The sequence below is a fragment of the Heloderma suspectum genome, chromosome 1 (assembly GCF_057233095.1).
Source record: "Heloderma suspectum isolate Gila_16-S chromosome 1, 16-S_ref, whole genome shotgun sequence".
In the NCBI taxonomy this organism is placed as follows: Eukaryota; Metazoa; Chordata; class Lepidosauria; order Squamata; family Helodermatidae; genus Heloderma; species Heloderma suspectum.
This window is the reverse complement of record NC_139458.1, coordinates 74,503,017-74,521,618: the sequence shown is the minus strand read 5'-3', so window position 1 is coordinate 74,521,618 and position 18,602 is coordinate 74,503,017. Positions and strand designations below refer to the sequence as shown.

At 43.7% G+C, this 18,602-nt stretch overlaps 1 protein-coding gene across 1 annotated transcript in view; it reads right to left on the bottom strand.

Moving 5' to 3' along the window:
* The window catches only part of DPF3 (double PHD fingers 3), a 297,459-nt gene that overhangs the window by 7,199 nt on the left and 271,658 nt on the right, over positions 1-18,602 (bottom strand). The window contains exons 9-10 of the mRNA XM_084847675.1: positions 4,564-4,676; positions 1,902-1,983 (exon numbers count right to left, since the gene is read on the bottom strand). Coding sequence (XP_084703801.1) covers positions 1,902-1,983; positions 4,564-4,676 — 195 coding nt within the window. The remainder of the gene's footprint in view (positions 1-1,901; positions 1,984-4,563; positions 4,677-18,602) is intronic.

Below are 18,602 nucleotides of genomic sequence, written 5' to 3'. Positions count from 1 at the left end.
TAGGACCTAGCTTGTTTACTAGGTAAACAAGAAATAGTTTACCTATTTCCTATTTACCTATTACCTAATAGTCTAGGTAAAATAGAAAAAACCTATTCTTGGTTTTTTCTCCACAGACTCATACTGCTTGTACCACCCGTGGCACCTATGCTGCAGACTGGCCACCCGAGGACAAGAATGCCCTTCATTGCCCTTAGTTCCAGCTCAGCCTACATGTTACAGTGGCAGCAGACTTGTTGGTTTAAACCTCAGGCTGCCTCGATTATGTAAAAAGCAAGGCAGATGGTTTTAAGAGCAAAAAGGGCTTTATGGGTTCAGGAACTGAATTAAGTTAACTCTCTGTAGCTACCCCAACTCCTCCTCCTCCACCACAGCTGGGTTCCGATCCCAGCAGTGAGCCTGGGGGGGGGGGTTGCAGTGTGGTTTAATCATGAAGGGAGGGGTGAGAGTTCAGCTCTCACCTATGTGCCCCTTGTGGTCTAAAACCTGCTTGCATGCACTCTCCACCTCAGCTTTGGGCAGACCTACGTTTAAACAAAATCCGGCGGCCTGCCATTGTCACTGTAGCTTGAGCCTCAGTGTCTCCTAAATGTCTGAAAACTGAGGCGCACTTTTTTTCAAAGTTGTAAACCCACCCAGCTCACTCTTAACTCCCCCTGAAGGAGTGTCTGACATGCGCCACCGATTTGAACTAGTATTAAAATATTCACTGTTTTGAGCACGACTGGAAGAAGGTTATCCCAGAGAAGCAACTCTTGCAAGGCCACCATGAGAGCAGCCACCTTTGGGAGAAGGTCGTTCTGCTGCTTCTCTGCACTGGGAGTAATGGAATGGTCCCATCACCCTGACATAGACATGCATTAGAGTTACACGCACGCGTACACACACACACACACACACACACCAGTAAAGGCTGAATTGTTCAGGATTTGGCACGCAATCTCTGTCCTCTGTGAGTGAGGACTTTGGGCTCACAGGAAATGTTAATTATTTAGGGTGTAATCCTATGCATGTTTAGACAGAAAGAAGTCCTGCAATTCCCAGCATGGCTAGCTGGGGAATGCCAGGAGTTGTAGGCCTTTTTTCTGTCTAAACATGCATGTGATTGCACCCTTAATCACTTAATTTCCCCATGGTCCACTTATGTACCCCATCACACAGTTTGGAGAATTACTGCCTTGGCTACTATTGAAGGCACCACTAAACTATTAGATTTTTTTTTCCAATCAAAGGAACAGCAGCTTCCCAATCAATTTTTTTAAGAGAAGCTTTTTGTGAACAGCACAATGAAATTGGATTTCCATTAACCAATTACTGCTCTGTTCAGGCACACATTGGTGTGCACTGCTGTTTAGAAAAATGCTAAACTACAATCACAATTCTAGAAATGGTTTCCAAACCCATCAGTCATTTCAAAATTCTGATGGAAGAAGAAGCTAAGTGTGACTAAGTATGACTCAAGGACATTCTTAGCCATGTGATAGATCCAATAAGGCAGCTGTTAAATGAACAGGATCTAACAACTGGAGAAAAGCAGGAAGTCATGTTCTTATCTGCTTTTGCTTCTGTAGCGTTGCACTGTTCAGACTACTGATTCTGAGCTTCATACTATTGGCCTAGTCTGACCAGATGCCATGTCACATAGGAAAATGCAACCTTTACTAGGCTCAGAGAAGAGGCTATTCCAGATGTGGCTTGTCATGTCACAGTACTACAGTAGATGAAAACGTTGCCAGGATTCTCTTCTACACAAGTATTAAAAAGGTACTGGAGATGAGCCCCTATTGTTTCTGGTCACTCTGTTTTAACCATACCAATAAAGGCCCATACTTTGCAATTTCCCACTCCTCCCCCTTAGACATGCTTGTATTGCCCTGTGCAGATATTCTACGCAATGTTACCTTCAGGGGGTTCAGAGACTGGAGGGTTTAAGCAATACATGTGATAGCCACGGTCACAGTCATCGCAGAAGAGCAGCTGGTCCTGATCCAGGATGGTTAGGGTTGAAAGAGAGAAAGATGGGCATTAGTCATACCAGATGATGGGACCACAGAAGCATGTGCATTTGGGTACTGTAATATGAGGTTGTGATAATAAAGCAATAAAGAACACATACATTAATGTAGCTAGAAAGACCTGAACATTGTACCTGCTTTCTGAAAAGACTGTTATTCTGTTCTCACTTTGTCATAGGCTTGTTTCCAGGACAGAACTGACATGCATGTTGCAACTTGTATTTCAAATTGAAAAATCTCCCATTGAGTGCAGGGCATGGCCTTGCATCATCATCATCACACACACCCCAATCAGGATATGCTTCCTGTAGCCTCTGCATAAAAAATGCAATGTTTTCTTGCCAAATTAGAGGGAGCTTTGATCAGTCTTTGCTGCCGTTATTTTTACTGATGTTGCCTATTATTATCCTGAAAAAAATACTTAAAATCTTCCTTGTCATAAAACAGGGAATTAGACCAGATGGAAAATACAATGTTCTATTCCATATAAATGACACCTGCAGTATCAGGAATGGAGGAAGGAAACTTAAATTCCATCTTCCCCAGATTTATGGTTTCCAAATATTTTACTAAGGAGAGCTGCCACTGCCACTGCAAATGTAAATGTAACTGATCTTTGATTTCACCACTTCACTTTGAGTTCATCAACCTCCTTCAGGTCTTTCTATTGTCTCCGAGTCTTGTTGTCTACAGCTGATGCATCTTCCAGGTTCTTATGCTTACTGTGTTAGACTTACCATCAACTATGGTAAGTCTAACCGTAAGTTCGAGTCCACACATATTCAAATCCAGTCCAGAGCATGTCATAGCAGGGCAGGCCCTCCCATGAAGCAGGGTGAGGCACCCACATCAGGCAGCAGAGCAGGAAGAGGGGGAACTTTATTTATTTCATTTCTATGCCACCTAGTAGCTGAAGCTCTCTGGGTGGTTCACAAAAATTAAAACTACAAAGTACACCATAAAACAATATGAAATATGAAAGTGTAAAACTACAATATAAAAGTACAACCAGAATAAAACCCAGCAGCAAGGCCGAGGTTTAAAATACAGATTTAAAACAGCAGAGCTAAAAGACTAGAGAGCTAAAATGCTGGGAAAACAAAAAGGTCTTCATCTGGTACTGAAAGGAGTACAACATAGGTGCCAGATGAACCTCTTTAGGCTAATTCCACATTCAGGATGCCACAGCAGAAAAAGCTCTCTTCCTGGTAGCCACCCACCTCACTTCCTTTGGCAGGGACTCCTGGAGAAATTGTGCTACTCCTCCCCCCACACTGGCCCGCAAGTGCTCTGGAGTGCCCTGCCATCTGCTCTCCTGCTGTGTGATTCGCTGCAGCTAGAGAGCGGCTAGCAGGGCTCTCTGGAGCAGCCGCCCACCCTCTGTTTCTCTCATCATATGCCCCCCTTCCCCTTACATTTGCTGCTGCCTCTTTGGCTCTGTGGAGAGCTGTGCAGCCAGAAGTAGCAGCTGTAGGGCTTTCACATGATGGGGAAGGGTGTGTGTGGGGGTGATGCAATGAGCAGGAAGAGATGTGATGCAGCGGCAGCACATATTCTCTCCTGTCTCAGGCAGCAAGAGAGTTTGCACCAAGGCTGAGTCATAGTCATATTATACTTGCATTAAATCAAGGATAGGGAACATCTGGCAGTCTGGGTGTTATTGGACTGCAACTCTCATCATCCCTCATCATTGGCTATACAGGATAGGGCTGATGGGAATTACACTCCAACAACATCTAGAAAGCAACAGGGTCTCCACTCCTGACTTATATAATTGCAGTCCATCACACACCCATGTTTCCCTTGCTCTCTGGGCAGAGGGGTAGAGTTTGTATTTAGCCACATCTTGTGCAATACCCTTTTGCAAGACTTGGGAACAGAGATTCGCTACTATCTTGAGACTGGAAGCCACTGGGTGGTTTAAGAAAAAGAGTGGGGTATGGTCATGGGTATATGTAGGATTTTTTCCAGTGGAGGGGAAGCTGCACGGTGATATGTGATCATAATTCATTCTCACAGTGCACAGCACTACAACACCCCTGTGCAATTTCCGTGTGTGTGCTTTGTTGCTTGGTGTCATATTCCTGAGCTGCTAAGATTCCCTCTAGGTCAGGGGTGGGCAACTTGTGGCCCTCCAGATGTTACTGGACTGCAACTCCCATCAACCTCAGCCATCATAGCCAATGATGAAGGATGATGGGACTTACAACCCAACAACATCTGGAGGACCACAAGTTGTACACCCCTGCCTTAGATGGAAAAGGCAGCATGTTGCCACAAATTGTAGAGATTATCATCTCAGTCCATTTGTATGAAGTGTTATAATCTTAAATGATCCCATGTAAAGAGTGAAAAACAATTTTTAAGGGAGCGGAAGAGAGAGAGAGAGAGTATGCGTGCATACAGGAATGCATACCATTATAGGTCGCAGACAGGACTATCTTCTCATTAATGAATGAACCTTACAGATAGAGCACGGTGTATACTGGTTTGCAATGCCTTTCAAAGAAATTGCTAATCTAAGTATTGGTAATGAAGACAAACTTACATCATTCTCAGAGGTCCCACAGAGGCTGCAGGATTTGCACTCAATGCATTGCCATTGATAGGTTTTGACAGCCTCAGTCATATTTGCCGTGAATTGCAAGCAGGTTGGGTGACCTGGAGAAATGGGAAATGTCTGTCCTTAGCAAGCTGCACTTTGGATTGCTCTTTTAATCAAAGTCATAAAATCCAGGAACAAAAAGACACATGGACATGGACCAATCACAACATGGGCTCCAAACTAATGGATATCAAAGAGGAAAGCAGGCATTAACCCTTTTGCTGCCGGGCAGAAGAAAAAACAGAGTCATCCCTTCCCACTTCCCCATAGGCAAAGCAGTTTTTATTCAGAGCTCTTAAAAACATTGTGGGCTTTTTTGTCTCTCTCTTTTAATTAAAAAGGGAAAGTGAGAGGACGTAAGTAACAGTCTCTTCCTCTTCCAAAGAAATCAGTGGGTGTGTTGTTGCGTTCTTGGAGACTAACTTGACCTGATTGAAACATGCTCTAATAAGAATTTATTCCGCACTTTCATTGTCTACACATCAAGAGGACTACATCTGTCAAGTTATCACAGGCAAAGTCGTATTTTTAAGAGCTCTGCGCTCCCAAGGTTGGTTCGCACAGAAGAAACCAAACTGCACAGCTAACCTTTCAGGATCAAACAAACAAACAAAAAACCTCCCGACAACCCCCCAGAACCAAAAATAACCTACAAAAGGAATAAATGAAGGAAAGCTAGCATAACAGTCACATCTATGGGGGAAGGACAGCTGCTGCCAGGACTCTAGCCCCCTCCCCTACATGCGTGTCGACTCCGGCTTTGCAAAACAGTAGGACTATGGTAGCAGGATCAGCAATGGGGGGTTCTGGAGGGGGGAAAATACAAACAAACAAACCAAAGGTAGGATCAGTGTTCCTTCTGTAAAACAAGAAAGACAACTGAGATAACGACACAACATTTCCTTCCCAATCACTTCTGCCATCCTGCAAGTTGCCCAGATATATATGCAACAGGCATCTTTCTCAAAAAGAACATGATTTTACACCCCGTTATCAACCCCTCCCAAGTGTTAACATGCATTAAAAATACACACGTGCGTAAGCAGACAATAATATACATGTGTGTACTGCATAAGCTTGTCTTAAAGGTATTGGTTCAGCCCTCCTTGAGACTTGCTATTTTCAGGAATTGGGGGGAAAAGATGACTTTGATTGGAATGAAATTCACCAGTGTAGGAACTTTGCTCAAGATAAACATAGTTACAAGGGACAGCAACTAAGAACACTGGAAAAATTCCTTAAAGAATTGGTTCTCCCTCTTATTATATTTTATCACAATGCTGTAGCTGGACAGTGTTCAATGTTTTCTTCTAGTCTCTCAAAGGATTCTGAAAAACTACTAGGGAATAGTGTCTCAGTTCTGAAATAATTCAGTCTCAAACTATTATGTGTTATGTAGTCATGCATATCTTTCCCTCAGCATTCTTCTTAAAGCAAAGGCAGCCACAAGAGGTTGCAAAGTCAAGTGGAAGGACTGTGGAGGGTGGGGGGATTGCTTCACCCTTTCCTCTGCACCCATTTTTGTGCTTAACTCCTCAGCTGTTTTTGTTTTATGACAGAGAAGATAAAAGGCACCTGTATTTTTCCCTGGAAGGTAGAAAAGCAGCCAAACAGAAATCCTGAGCAGAAAAAATGGATGGAAGAGAAAGGATTAAGCAGGTTCTCCTGCCCACCATTCCTCTGCTCAAACTCACCTCCTAAGGCTGCTTTTGGTTTAGAAAAAAGTCAAGGAAAAGAAAATTTTATATCAAATCTAGTTTAGGCCTCAAAGCAGAGCCACTAAAGTCAAAGAACTATTTCTGGAAAGACTAGATACTGCCATTTTGTTGTCTCCCTTCCGCAAATATTGAGAGGGAGAAGCACACAGGGGAATCCCTGCTGTTTTCTCCAATCTTACATCAGTTGGGCCAAGCCCCATCCCCCTGGAGGAATCCAAGGAGCCTCCACAGGCCAGATGGGGAAGCTCCATGGGCTGAATTAGGACCACAAACGAGATGTTCCCCATCCCTGATTATGGGAACTGGGAAATGATGGGAGTTGTCACCCAAGAAGTGGCAACTGTTGTTGAGCTGGCATGCTGTTTAACAGCTTTTCTACACGAGGCTGTTAATCAGCTGTTAATCTGCTATATCCGCTTTTAGTTTCGTCACAGAATTGAGATCTGAGCACTACACAAGGAGCATTTCCTTTCCTGCTTTTTCGCTGTAATAACTAGTTGACACTGTGATATAGCAGAATAGCGCAAATACACAAGAGGAAATTGTATACTCTTTTGCTTTCACAATTAAATGCCGCATTTTTCCTGCTCTAAAAACACTCGCTGAAAGTGCTGGTTAGACACAGAGTCATGACATCATCTAAAGAAAGAACCCGTAAACAACCGTGAGTAGAAAATGATGAGCACACAATAAATGTCTCATGTAGAAAAGCCCTATGTCATTTTTAAGCTTAACATTTACTGTGAAGCCCATGCTGCCTATAGCCCAGTCAGGGTTGCATAATGGGAGCTAAGCCCCACTCCCTGCCAAAATTTTACTGTCTGTACTCTCCCCATCCTGTCCTTTATCCCTTTCCGATTGGTAGACACCCAATAATATGACTCCTCAAGACGATGCATGTATCTCTCTACTGATGCAGTGCTGTTTCAAGTTACTAAGGTCCAAGTATATTCTTTAAACAAAGTCTTCAACAACAGGAGCTGCTTGACTTAGCCAATTATTCTGAATTATAGGTAGCCCTGAAATCCAACTGCAAAGCATTTCCTAGCTTGGAGTCATTTTGGATCCATTTCCATTGCCTTACAGTGATCTCAGCATTTCAAATAGAGCTTCCTCTGAGAGAAGTCTTTTACACTTCTCTTTTCTGAAAGCAGTGTTCATTGGGCACATTGGAGAAAAAATGAATGCCATTCTTGGAAAGGGGCTTGTTTCCTAACACATACATATATTTAAAGATAGTGGCTGTCATTAATTGTGAAACCTTAATGACCAGAAATGACATGAAGGCCAGGAGCAATTGCTGTATGTAGATATCTAATGACCAGTAACGACCTTAACACAGCTCATTTATGCTTCTTCATTAGTGAATTATCCACTACAAGATTGATTATGGCCACATACTCTCCGCCACAGCAAGGAGACATCTTAAACAGAATCAATATCTTATCCAAAAAAACAACGCAGATGACTTGGGGGAGAAATAATAATAGCCATTTACTTTCAAAAACAAATCTATTTTCTTTTTCCTTTTGCGAAATGATATTCCTTGTAACAAGGGTACAGTTGTGCCAAGAGGGCGAGGAGGAGAGCTGTAGGATGGCATGATGATGAGGTCACACTAGGGATGGCGGAGAATTCCGCCACGGATTTCAGTGAGGCTGAATGCACTGGCATTCGGCCCCCCGAAATCCATGGCAGAAAGGCCTGCCACCCCCCCCCGTCCCCCCTGCGGATCCTCCCCTGGACGAGACTTACCTGGGGTGGATGTTCCGGACAGCGGCGGCTCCAGCAGCGGCTTTGGCAGCAGCGGCGGCTGGTCTTCTGACCAGCTGCCACTGCCGCCATTTGCGGTCTGGTCTTTTGTGCGTGTGTGCGTTTTTTACATAGACGTGAAAGGCTGCGTAAAGACTTACGTAGCCTATCACGTCTGGGTTTAAAAAAAAAAAAAACGCGTACACACATGGCGGCAGCAAGGGCAGCCGCCATTTGCGTTCCTTATTTTTCGCCGTCTTAGTCTACGTAAATATTTATGTAGACTATTACGGCGAAAATAAAGGGGAACGCAAATAGCATAGTGGGCGCTTTTTGCGTTCCTTTTTGATTCGCTGTTTTAGCCTACGTAAATATTTACGTAGACTAAGACGGCGAAAAATAAGGAATGCAAATGGCGGCTGCCGTAGCCGCCGCCATTTGTGTACATGTTTTTTGGTTTTTTTAACCCAGATATGATAGGCTATGTAAATATTTACGTAGCCTATCACAGTTGAATACAGGGACGCAAATGGCCGCGGCTATGGCCACCACCATTTGTGTCCCTGCTACCCAGAGGCCGGATGTCTGGCTGCTGGCAGAGCCGGCCGACGGCTCCGCAGAATCCCTGCAGAGTGGAGCCGGCCGGGCAGGACTCCGGGGGGACGGACGGAGCGCCTCCCCCACGTTGAGGATTCCGGGGGGAGGGACAGAGCGCCTCCCCCCCCACCGTGAAGCAGATCCATGAAACGGTAAGTGACTTTCATACATTCCTAGGTCACACTACACCTACCCACTAGACAGCAGCCCCACCCGCTGGCCAACCTTGCAGCTGAGGGGTAGATACGTAATCAGGGTGCTTAAATGAAGGGAGGGCATCTTCCCTTTGACTTGCCCTGCAGGATATAAAGGGAGTGTATCACCCCATGGGCATGTCTTCTCACTCACCCACCCTTATTCAGCACTTTAGCAAGTAGCTTGGAATTCAAGGTCATTATGGATTTTGATGATCGCTGGTCAATTTTTTTGTCAGGGCTGCAGATTTGGTTTTGTTTTCTCTGCCTTCCTTGTAGTGACTCTGCTCGTGGGTTCCTGGTCAACGACTGGTTGGCCACTGTGTGAACAGAATGCTGGACTAGATGGCCCCTTGGTCTGATCCAGCAGGGCTCTTCTTATGTTCTTATAACCTTAGGCCAAGGGTGTTGAACCTCTTTCAGACCAAGGCCCGAATTCAATTTTGGAAAAGTTCTCAGGGGCTGCATTCCAGTGGAAGGTGGGGCTGAAGCCAAAAGGGGCGGGGACCAAACTACCTAAAACACCAGCATATTTTAACTTAAAGCTATGACTACCAGGAGCTAAGCCTCAGGAGAGGCATCTCAACCTTTTACAGTGTCTCAACTTTTTAGAATGGTTGGAGGGGCCATCGCTCAGTGTGATTTGGCACGCAGAAGGTCCCAGGTTTGATTCCCAGCTTCTCCAGGTAGGGCAAGGAAAGAATCCTGCCTGGAACCCTCCTCAAGAGCTGCTGCCAGTCAACGTCAACAACACTGGACTAGATGAAGCAACGGCCTGACTCGGTATAAGGCAGCTCCCTATGTCCCTAATGGGGGAAACCCACACAGAAACTGGGAAACCATCAAATGATTGGTGGCGTGTGGCCACTTGGGGAATCCAGAAAGGCAAGATTTGGCCCACAGGCCCGAAGTTTGTCACTCCTGCCCTAGTGGACTACGTTGGTTATGCTGTACATTGGTTTCATTTCGGTGCCAAGTTAAAACATGGCTTTTTACCAAAGGGCTAAATGTGTTCCCTAAAGATGCACACTGTTTTAACTGTTTTATTGTTTTAGATTTTAATTGGTATTAGCTTGTTTAATGGCGTAATATGTTAGCTGTTTAAATTATTTATCGTTTTATACTGTTTAAATTGATTTTATCTGTTACGCCGCCCTGAGATCTTAATGATATAGGGCAGAATATAAATGTTTTTTAAATTTTCCCCTTCATAAATAAATTAAATAAATTTTCCCCTTCATGGATCACTGCCTTGTTGTGGCGAAGGGGCTTGCGTAACTCAGTGAAGCCATAAGCTATGCCGCGCAGGGCCACCCAAGACGGACAGGTCATGGCAGAGAGTTCTGACAAAATGTGGTCCACTGGAGAAGTAAATGGCAACCCACTCCAGTATTCTTGCCAAGAAAACCCCATGGAACGTATCACAAGGCTAAAAGAGATGATGCCGGAAGATGAGCCCCTCAGGTCGGAAGGTGCCCAATATACTACTGGGGAAGAGCAGAGGGAATTTCCAAGTAGCGCCAGAAAGAGTGAAGCAGCTGGGCCAAAGCCGAAAGGACACTCAGCTGTGGATGTGTCTGGTGGTGAAAAGAAAATCCGATGCTGTAAAGAACAACATTGTTTAGGAACCTGGAATGTCAGATCAATGAATCAAGGTAAGCTGGAGGTGGTCAAACATGAGATGGCAAGACTGAACATCGACATCTCGGGAATCAGTGAACTAAAATGGACAGGCATGGGCGAATTTAATTCAGGTGACCATCATATCTACTACTGTGGGCAAGAATCCCTTAGAAGAAATGGAGTAGCACTCATAGTCAACAAAAGGGTGGGAAAAGCAGTACTGGGGTACAATCTCAAAAATGATAGAATGATCTCAGTACGAATCCAAGGCAAACCATTCAACATCACAGTAATTCAAGTCTAACCCCAACCACTGAGGCCAAAGAAGCTGAGGTTGATCGGTTCTATGAAGACCTACAACACCTTCTAGAACTAACACCAAAAAAAGACGTCCTCTTCATCATAGGGGATTGGAATGCTAAAGTAGGAAGTCAAGAAATCACTGGGATAACAGGCAAGCATGGCCTTGGTGTACAAAATGAAGCAGGACAGAAGCTAATAGAGTTTTGCCAAGAGAACATGCTGATCATAGCAAACACTCTTTTCCAACAGCACAAGAGGCGACTCTACACATGGACATCACCAGATGGACAATATCGAAATCAGATTGATTATGTCCTTTGCAGCCAAAGATGGAGAAGCTCTATACAGTCAGTAAAAACAAGACCTGGAGCTGACTGTGGCTCAGATCATGAGCTTCTTCTTGCAAAATTTCGGCTTAAATTGAAGAACGTAGGGAAAACCACTAAACCATTCAGGTATGACCTAAATCATATCCCTTATGAATATACAGTGGAGGTGAGGAATAGATTTCAGGGATTAGACCTGATAGACAGAGTGCCTGAGGAACTATGGACGGAGGTCCGTAACATTGTTCAGGAGGCAGCAACGAAATCCATCCCAAAGAAAAAGAAATGCAAGAAAGCAAAGTGGCTGTCTGATGAGGCTTTACAAGTAGCTCACGAAAGAAGGGCAACGAAAAGCAAGGGAGAAAGGGGAAGATATATCCAACTGAATGCAGAGTTCCAGAGAATAGCAAGGAGAGACAAGAAGGCCTTATTAAATGAACAATGCAAAGAAATCGAGGAAAACAACAGAATGGGAAAGACTACAGATCTCTTCAAGAAAATAGGAGATCTCAAGGGAACATTTTGTGCAAAGACAGGCATGATAAAGGACAAAGAAGGCAGGGACCTAACAGAAGCAGATGAGATTAAGAAGAGGTGGAAAGAATACACAGAAGAACTATACAGGAAAGACATGAATGTCCCTGATAGCCATGATAGTGCGCTCACTGAACTTGAGCCTGACATCCTCGAGAGTGAAGTCAAGTAGGCCTTAGGAAGCATTAGTAACAACAAAGCTAGAGGAGATGACAGTCTTCCAGCTGAGCTATTTAAAATCCTAAAAGATGATGCTGTGAAAGTGCTGCACTCAATATGCCAACAAATTTGGAACACTCAACAGTGGCCGCAAGACTGGAAAAGGTCAGTTTACATTCCAATTCCAAAGAAGGGCAACGCCAAAGAGTGTTCAAACTACCGCACAATTGCGCTCATTTCACATGCCAGCAAGGTGATGCTCAAAATCCTACAAGCTAGGCTTCAGCAGTATGCGAACCGAGAACTACCGGAAGTACAAGCTGGGTTTCGAAGAGGCAGAGGAACTAGAGATCAAATCGCCAACATTCGCTGGATCATGGAGAAAGCAAAAGAATTCCAGAAAAACATCTATTTCTGCTTCATTGACTACGCTAAAGCCTTTGATTGTGTGGATCACAACAAACTGTGGCAAAGTCTTAAAGTGATGGGAATACCAGACCACCTTACCTGTCTCCTGAGAAACCTGTACGAGGGTCAAGAAGCAACAGTAAGAACCAGAGGTAGAACAACCGATTGGTTCAAAATTGGGAAAGGAGTACGACAAGGCTGTATATTGTCACCCTGCTTATTTAACTTATATGCAGAGTACATCATGAGAAATGCCGGGTTGGATGAATCACAGGTCGGAATTAAGATTGCCGGGAGAATTATCAACAACCTCCGATATGCAGATGATACCACCCTAATGGCAGAAAGCGAAGGGGATCTAAAGAGCCTCTTGTTGAGGGTGAAAGTGGAGAGTGCAAAAGCTGGTTTGAAACTCAACATTAAAAAAATGAAGATCATGGCATCTGGCCCCATCACTTCCTGGCGTATAGAAGGGGAAGAAATGGAAGCTGTGACAGATTTTATTTTCTTGGGCTCCAAGATCACCGCAGACGGTGACTGTAGCCATGAAATTCAAAGACGTTTGCTCCTTGGGAGGAAAGCTATGGCAAACCTAGACAGCATAGTAAGAAGCAGAGACATCACCTTGCCGACAAAGGTTCGTACAATCAAAGCTATGGTTTTCCCAGTAGCAACGTATGGCTGTGAGAGCTGGACTATAAGGAAGGCTGAGCGCCGAAGAATTGATGCTTTCGAACTGTGGTGCTGGAGAAGACTCTTACGAGTCCCCTGGACTGCAAGGAGGTCCAATCAGTCCATCCTAAAGGAAATCAACCCTGAGTGCTCATTGGAAGGACAGATACCGAAACTGAAGCTCCAATATTTTGGCCACCTAATGCGAAGAGAAAACTCTCTGGAAAAGACCCTGATGCTGGGAAAGACTGAAGGCAAAAGGAGAAGGGGACGGCAGAGGATGAGATGGCTAGATAGCATCACCGATGCAATGAATATGAACTTGAGCACGCTCCGGGAGAGAGCGCAGGACAGGAAGGCCTGGCGTGCTATGGTCCATGGGGTCACGAAGAGTCGGACACGACTGAACAACTGAACAACCACAACAATAAATGTTTTAAAAATAAATAAATACATACATACATAAATACATAAATACGCTATGTCACTATTTATTTAGTATGATGCTTCAGCATTAGGCAGGGACATAAGCTTTTGAAAGATAAAAAGGAAGGGGCACCCGTGAGTCTGTGGGGTAGCTTTGAAGACATAGGCTCCCAAACCAGTAGTATGACTGGGAAGGGGACAAAGCTACACCCCCAAAAGATGGGGAAGGGAAGCACTGTCAGCCTATTTCTATCCTCATCTTTCAGTCCCAGATCAGGCTAACCAAATCTCATGGCAGTTATACTCTTGTCCTTGCCTTGCAGGTTTGCCAAACTCAGTGTTGTTATAAAGCTACCAATAAAAAGCATAGGCTGTTTCAATGAAACAGGTGTGTGCACTCTGTTCCTGCCCTTCGGTGAGCTTGTTCTTCTCCTAGCACAACCTATATAGCCTTTCATCGTTCAAGCTGACTAGGAGCATGTAATCAAAGACCGGTTTCTACATGATACATGATTATTGAATTTTTCAGTGTACACCATGGGTGCTTCCAGACAAGGCTTTTATCACCCTGCATCATTCACAGCATGTTACAGGAGGTGATGACAATGGTTTCCAGCATAACTTTCCCTTATTTTTCCACTGCTGCTTCCATCTTTATTCTTACCACAGAAAATCTATTAAGGAGAAAGATGGAACAGCTGCACAATGCCTTCTGATTGGTAGGGCTAGGAGCCATCCCTCTGGGAGTGGTTGTATACTTTTAAAACACTTCAGTAATCCAAGGCCAATGTATGCATTTTAAGCATCAATGGTATATTGTTACAGGCTTAGTAGAAACCAATGCTGTAGCCAAACTGCATGGCACATAATTAAAGTATAATACGGGGCGTATCTACACCAGCTTAAAATCCAGCATTTAAAATGGGGCTTTCTGTTTCCATTTTAAATGCAGGATCACCACTGACTCCCTTTACATGCGCTTCCTCTCCCCCTGCCCCCTTTCTCCCGGTATCTGAGTCTTCCATTATCTTTCATTGATCTCACTCCTCTTCTTGCAGCTTTAAGTCTTTTCATAGAGGAAACTGAAGCGGAACACAACGGGGTAATTTGATAGCTCATTATCTGTGACCTATTTAAAAACGGAAGAAAGGTCATTTAGTGCAGGAGGGTCATGGCAGGGTCACGGCATCATGTAAAGGGCCCACAAATTTCCGTGAAGGACCAATCTCAATCACACGATAAAAGCTCCGTGGGAAGGAGGCCACAAAGACCTTATAAAAATTAGGCCAGTTATCTTCCCAGGACTTAATTCAATTTAAAATGATACATCCTTTCTTACATCAGAATTAAAACTCCAGGAAACAATACATGATCTGATACAATGATCTATTATTGCTACAATTTTAGGCACACATACAGTTGAGTCTACAACTCAATGAACTCATTGGAAATTACTTGTGAGTTAACTGGCATAAGATCAGGCTGCAAACTCTACACTATACACTCATTCTAGAACACTTGTGCATTGGCTCAGCAAACGTCTACTACTTTGTCTTTCTTTTTTAAACAGTCAATGGCCAGGCTGTGTTTTTCTCTCCGCAGTCTCTTTCTCCTGCTGCTGCTTTCTGAATGGCGGCTTTCCTATTTTTACTCATAGGAGCTGGCTATACGTGTAAGGAAAAGTCAAAGTGCTGTTGGTTTCAAAATTACAGGGGCATATTTGAAGACTTATCCTGCCCCAACAGCTGGGCTGCAAGAGAAAGTGGCTTGTCCTTCAGGATTGCCAGCATCATAGAAGTTCACCAAATTATAGAGAAAAGTATATACTGGTAATAAAATGAAATAGTTTCTACTCAGTACTAAGAGGCAATTCTCTTCTTTTTCTGTGGTCTCACCTCTAGCTAGGCAACAGAAATCACATTCGAGCAGTTCAGTGGAGAACTGGCCAGTGGCTGGTCAAGTTCTAAAGACTGTAGTGGGATGTTTGCTTAGCAGAGATGTCCTTCTCTGGTAATTTTGCAAACCTAATTTTTAAAGCAATATGAAGTAGTGCTCTAACATCACTTTGTAATTATCACAATGGATAACAGTGGGTCAAACTACCTTCTGTTCTCATACCCTGCTTTGGAATTCTCCTCCCCTGAAATCATCCTACCAGATCACCTCTCTCATCCCAGTCAATTCTTTACACTAGTTACCCACTACTTCTATCACCTTCTTCGAGCTTTAAGGATGCGAGTGTTCCTCAATTCTGGAAAGCCTAAGCCCAGCTGAAAAAGGGGCTGTGTTGGGCATGCTGTGCTATCCATTTATGGTTCTGATACTATTTTGATTATCAGTATAAGACTCAAACAACCTCTCTATAGCAGACCTATGCTAAGAAATGTCAGTAAAATCTTAATGCATGCAGCATCAACATGTCTTTTGTATCTGCCAATTTTTCTATACTGCTGCCTTAGATCTCATGCTTGGCTCAGTTTAATTCTCTGGTTCTTGACACCACCACTCTTGTTTTGGACTCATGGCCTTATACAGGGCCAAAGGATGCACCACCCCACCTAGACCCCCAATTCACCCACTCAAGGATTTTCAGGAAACAGGCTTTTTAATTTGTGATGCAACAGCTTCCATTTATAGAAGGAGAACTTGTTTTTTAGAGTAAGAAAATCCCATGGTTTAAAAAATTCAATTCTTATGCAATATGTACGTTTCTGGTGTTAACAATTCAGTCAGATAAATATGCAGACACATTCAGGCTTCATGACAAGATTACAGAAATTCATCTTGGTTATGAGGAACTCACTGGTATTCTATTAATGTCTTTGTAGCCCCACCTGAAAAAGTGGCAGCCCCATCTAGTGAGGAAGTCTGGCTACACTACAGGTGTGGTCTATAATCCAGATTTGAAAGATTGTATTTGAAAGATTGGTTCTTAGGGAATTTAGGGAAGCTTGAACTGCTTAATCATTTGCATAATCTGCCTAGAGAGAAACAGAAGGCACTAGCTTGGATCCTGAGTTGCCTTCCATTCATGGAAGGGCTTCCGATCCAGTAAAGGCACCCCAAGGCAGATGGGGGGGCAGTGATTTTTACCAGTTTCCCCTCTCCCTGCAGCTCTCCATACCACCCCACACACTATTCCAGAGGGTCCCCCCAACTTCCAGAGCACATTTACAGGGGCTGCAAGGGGCTGCAAGAGAAAGGAGAAATTGGAAAAAGTTGCTGCAGGTGGAAGCATCTTGTGAGCAAACCCCCACTCATGGGAACTTGGGATCTAAGCCACTGATGTCTTTACAACAGGATGATTCCATCCTGTTAGACAGATTAGCTAGCAGATAAAACACAGGGCTATAGTAATGCTAAATACTGCCAATTATATTATGAAGATCAACAGACAATTGTTGGACCTGTTCCTGCCAGCACTCACCACCAACTTGATCCTGTGAGGCCTGCTCACAACCAGTCTTTGTAATATACCTATCCCATGGTGTGGCATTTAAATCTGTCCATTCTGCTCGCTCACTATGATGTGGGGAAAGGACATTACATATCTGAAGGAGAAAAAGAACACACTTTTCAAAGGTTTGTTAGCATCTAAGTTTAAACTTATTTATTTTAAATAAATAGAAGTATTAGGTTTGTGTTTGTTATGTATCAAACTACATACAAGTTTACCACAAAACTTACAAATCAAATGCTCACATAACTCACTACAGACAGACTTTTCACAAAGGCTGAATTTACACATCACAGTTATACAATTATCATACCGTTATCATAACTACTGGTACACATGACACCAATGGGCACCAATAGTTATGATAATGGTATGATAATGGTATAACTGCTATGCGTAGATTCGGCCATATACTATGCCACTTAATTCCCATATGCCCCATCAATATCTCCATGATCGTGACTTAACTATTACCATCTATGCATCAATTCCCTATGATAAAGAGACACACTGAGCTCTGAGGAACAGGGCATCTGATGAATGATCGAGACTTAAGGGATTCCCTTTGCAGTCAGACTCAATGTGACTATTTGGTTTGGCTCTTAGTGGCTAGGGATTAGCTGCTAGCAGTGGTTTTAGTTGATTTTTCAGAACTTAATTCTAGTCTATATTTTAAACTTGGTTGCTTTATAGAATTATTGCCTGGCTTGACTAGTTCAGATGGTGGACTAATGAAGAAGACATAAGTAAATACATTTGCTGATCTATGAGTACTACAGACTCTGATAGGATGGAGGCATGAATGGGGGATTTATTATTCTGTTGAGTTCCCTGGTGTTTACATAGAGCCATAAAGTAATTCACATGAGCCCAGCAGCCATGGTAGGCTTCATTTTTACTGAACTGAGAGTCAAGCAGGAAACAGGAAGTAAAACTGTAAAGTGGGTTAAGATTTAAAGGAATGCTTGGGTTCTGCACTGAGTCTCCTAGGCATAGATAAAGAAGGTTATAGAGCTAACTTATAGCTCCCCACAACAGCCATCCCTATCAAATGATGTGTTTCTATGTAAGACATAAAAAAAAAAAAGGTAAAGGTGTCCCCAACCAGTCGTGTCCGACTCTAGGGTGCGGTGCTCATCCCCGTTTCTAAGCCGAAGAGCCAGCGCTGTCCGAAGACGCTTCCGTGGTCATGTGGCCGGCATGACTGAACACCGAGGTGCACGGAACGCTGTTACCTTTCCCGCCGAGGCGGTACCTATTTATCTACTTGCAATTTCTTGCTTTCAAACTGCTAGGTTGGCAGAAGCTGGGACTGAAGACAGGAGCTCACTCCGTCACGCAGCACTCGGGTCTCGAACTGCTGACCTGCCGACCTTCCAGTCTGCAGTTCAGCGTCTTAACCACTAAGCCACCGTGGTCCCCTAGACATACATATATGTAAATATGTAAATGAAATCCAGTCTTTCTATGTAACTAGAAAACTCCATTCTTTACCCAGAGACAGTTTATCCAAAATATTCCTGTCTGAGGACTTTAAAGTTTCAACATTGCTCATAGATCCATGCCTCAAAGCAAACAGTGATCTAATTCAGGATCAACCATTGCAAAAAGGGTGTGGCACAAGTGGTTTCTATTGCTGGATACTTGTAGTGAATCATAGAATACTAGGGTTGGAAGGGGCCAATAAGACCATTGAGTCCAATCCCCTGCTCAATGCAGGAATTGAAGTCAAAGGCATCCCTGACAGATGGCTGTCCAGCCTCATCTTGAATGCCTCCAGTGTGGGAAAGCCCACCACCTCCCTAGGTAATTG